Here is a 3384-nt window from a genome sequence, read left to right as displayed (position 1 = left end):
CCTGCAGGCAGGGGTGCTCAGAAGGGTGTGGCCCTGGGCGGGCTCCCGGCCGAGTCCTGGAAGCCCGGGCCGAGCCGGGGCCCTGGGGGCCTGGCTGTGCTGGACGCGGCCGCAACGGGCCCTGAGAGCAGGGTCCCCTGCTACCCCCCGCCGGCCCCCGGTGAGCTCCCTGAGGCCCAGAGCCTCCATCTGTCCCTGCTGGGTGTCAACTGCCCTCTCGCCCCGGGTCTCTTCTCCTGCCTGGGGCCCTCCTTGGCCGCCGCGGCCCACATGCCCTTTCTGGCCCCGGCCAGCCCCCTGCTGACACCGGCTTCCACTGTCCCTCCCCCACAAGCCGACCGCCCTGCCCTGGTGCCCCGCCTGTACTACCCCCTGCTCCTGGAGCATGCCCTGGGGCTGCCAGCAGGCAAGGCTGCCCCTGCCAAGCCCCCAGCACCCCCAAAGGGGCCCCCTGGGACTCTGGCCCCTGGGCTGGGCAGGCCCTGGCCCCGCGGCGGAGCCCCTACGGACTCAGGGCCGGGGGGGGAGCTGGAGCTGGCTGCCCAGACTGACCCCAAAAGGAGGCTGCCCCTGGGAAGCGGCCTGGACCCCCTGAAGGGCCCCTGTGGCGCGGTGAAGTTTGGCTCCCAGGGCAGGTAGGTGTTGGGGCCCCTGGCATGGGGGCTGGGAGCTGGCCCTGGTGGGAGGCGAGCTGGCCAGGGCGGCTGGGCCCCCTTCTGAGTTTACTTGCTAAGAATGTGGGCTTCAGCCTACAGAGGGGAAGCCAAGGCCCTCAGCCAGGCTGAAAGGGGTTGGGGGGACCACGGGGCATGTGGGGCAGGGACTGGGCACACGGCGAGGTGCAGTGCGGCCTCTTGACCGGCTTCTACCCCCTAGCTTGCGTGCTGGCTCCTCCACGATGCTCTGGCCTGAGGACAAGGACCCAAGCAACCCCGAGCCCCCAGGCCCTGGGGCCCTCCTGCCCCAGCAGCCCCTGGGTCTAGTGCCAGGTGGCCCAGGGCACATGGGTGACGACCTGACTCGGGCCCTGGGTGACTATGCCAGAGTGGAGCAGCGCCTGGGGCAGCTGGCGCCTGCTGGGGGCCTGGCCCCTCGGCCTCTGCGGGAGCAGCTGGGCAAGATCCGCCAGGAGCTGCTCATCATCCACCAGGCACTGGAGCGGGCTGTTCGGCCGCCGGATGCACCCCTCGACCTCTCTGTGAAGCGGGTGTCCACCAAGGGGCCCAAGGGGCCTGTGGGGCCCTGGGGGCAGCTAGAGCTGGGCCCCACACTCGCCCAGGGGACCCCCGAGCCACCTAGCATGCTGGGCCCTGCACCCGCTGAGCCTTTCTCCGGCCACACCACCAAGTGTGAGGCTGACTCCAGTGTCCCCCCTCCGGGCCTCCCCCTTCCGGCCCCAGAGGACCCTGTCACCCCTGGCAGCAGCTGGGGTGCCCGTGGCGGGCCTGCAGGCTCCTGGCCCCCTGAGGCTGTCCCTGGTGCCGAGGTCTCACCACAGCCTCGGTGCTAGCTCTGCTCTTCACAGAGAGGCGCCCCTCTCCACCCCCGCGTCCGCTGCCTGGGCCCCCGCCTGCCCCAGCCCCGGGGCTGTGGCCTACAGCCTGTCCCGCATGCCCGTGGACTGACGTGCCATGGCTGTGGCCTATCTCTGCGGCCACGAGGGACAGCGGAGGGTCATAGCTACCTACTGATCTCAATAGTGGGCGTTAAAATAAAAACCATCTTCACACCGCCTGTCTGGGCCTCCTTCTTCCCCTGGCGCTCCAGCGTCACCACCGGGACACTCTCGGCCCTGGGAGTGTCCCCAGCCTCAGCATCTGAGGCGGGCAGTGTCCTGGGCCTCTGGGTATCCACCCTCGGGCCCTGACCTGCCTGCTGCAGGCCGGTTCCTCCCCGGGAGAGCCAGAGTCTGAAGACCAAGTGGGGGGGCTTTCCATCGGCGGGGGGTAAGGCAAGCAGAGGTGGGGAGCTACGTGCACACGGTCTGGTGGCTAGCCAGGCCTGTGTTTCGCACGCGGGTGGTGGACAGGGACCCCTGGGCCGGCCTCCAGCCTCCGCATCTGGCAGGGCAGCCCTAATGTCAGGTTCATGCTGGAGGCTGCTCCCTCTGTGGTTAAATGGTGCACCCACATTCCGTGGCCCGGGGCTGCTTGCCCAGCGTGGCCTTCGCTGGCCCCCCGCCAGCCCCTGCAGCCACGATAGGCATCGGTGGCCTTCACAGCTCACTGCCTCCCTCCCTGCACGGCCACACTGGCCTTTCCCACAGGCAGGGACAGGGGGCAGAGAGGGAGGNATCACTCCTCTCTCCCGGGAGCTGGCCATACCTCTGTGCCCACCCGGGAGTGGCCCCAGGGAGGGCAGTCCCTCCCTGTTCCCCCCGCCGGGCCGGCCGGGCTGGGGCCAGTCAGAGCAGGACCTGCGGCTGCCCCATTAAGTGGGCCAGGCAGCAGATAGCATCGCAGGCCACCCCAGTGCGGGGCACTAAGAGGCCGAGTCCAGAGCCAGCCGGGCGGGAAGTGCTGGGAGCCACAGACGGGGGCTGACCCCGCCCCCGCCCTCCAGGGGCTTCCTGGCGGGGGCTGCAGGGGCTGCGGGGGCTGCGGGCTGAGTCGGGAGTTGTCGGGAGGCCTGGCCCTCCTTGGCTCTCTGTCGGCACCCCCTGTGTCTACTGCACCCAGATTGCTCATCACCCCCCAGCAGACCTGAGCTCAGGGGCATCGGCCCAGTTTCCCAGGTGTAGAAACAAGATCAGAGACGCAGGATGCAGCCCCGCAGGTTTGGGGGGGCGGGATGAGGCCCCGGAGGCTCCCCGCCCCAGACTGTGCTGAGAGCCAGGTGCAGAGTGCAGCCCCTTCCTCAGGGTCCCGCCCGTGATCGTGCCCGGCCCAGTGCCCCCTGAGCAGCAAACCCACGAATTGCATCAGGGCGGGTTGGGAGGGCTGTGTGGGCCTCCCTGAAGGGTGGGCTGGGCTCCGGACAAGGTGGGGGCAGTGGGAAGAATGTCCCAGAAGCCGGCAGGAAGTACCCTAGGCAGGAATGCGGCAGCACCGGGGCGCCTCCAGGGGGGTTAGCGGCTCAGGGCCTCACAGAGCTTNCCCTCCCTCAGAGTCCAGTTTCCAACAACAGAGGCTGCCGCTGCCGGAGCAGGGCCCAGGGAGACTAGCCCAGGTAGGAGGCCCCCACCCAGCCTCTCTGGGCGCTAGCGGGCAAGGCCCAGGAAAGGCCCCCTGCCTAACCCTTCAGGGGTCGGAAGTTTCCAGGGGCTTTGTGGGGACAATGGCAGACCCTTGGACTGCCCCCAGGAAGAGTCGTTTTCTCTGCCTGAGGGAAGGCAGGGTCCCTTGGGCAGATGAGTTTGAGAAAGACTGCCCATCTGTCCCCACC

General features: G+C 69.3%; 1 protein-coding gene across 1 annotated transcript in view; it reads left to right on the top strand.

Moving 5' to 3' along the window:
• Positions 1 to 3384, top strand: part of PRR35 (proline rich 35) — a 3846-nt gene that overhangs the window by 285 nt on the left and 177 nt on the right. Inside the window, exons 2-4 of the mRNA XM_077762806.1 lie at positions 6 to 635; positions 877 to 1503; positions 1768 to 1846. Of these exons, the coding sequence (XP_077618932.1) occupies positions 6 to 635; positions 877 to 1503; positions 1768 to 1846 (1336 nt within the window). The remainder of the gene's footprint in view (positions 1 to 5; positions 636 to 876; positions 1504 to 1767; positions 1847 to 3384) is intronic.

Source organism: Crocuta crocuta, unplaced genomic scaffold (genome assembly GCF_008692635.1).
Source record: "Crocuta crocuta isolate KB4526 unplaced genomic scaffold, BGI_CrCroc_1.0 scaffold234, whole genome shotgun sequence".
Classification (NCBI taxonomy): Eukaryota; Metazoa; Chordata; class Mammalia; order Carnivora; family Hyaenidae; genus Crocuta; species Crocuta crocuta.
This window is presented reverse-complemented; position numbering and strand designations above follow the sequence as displayed.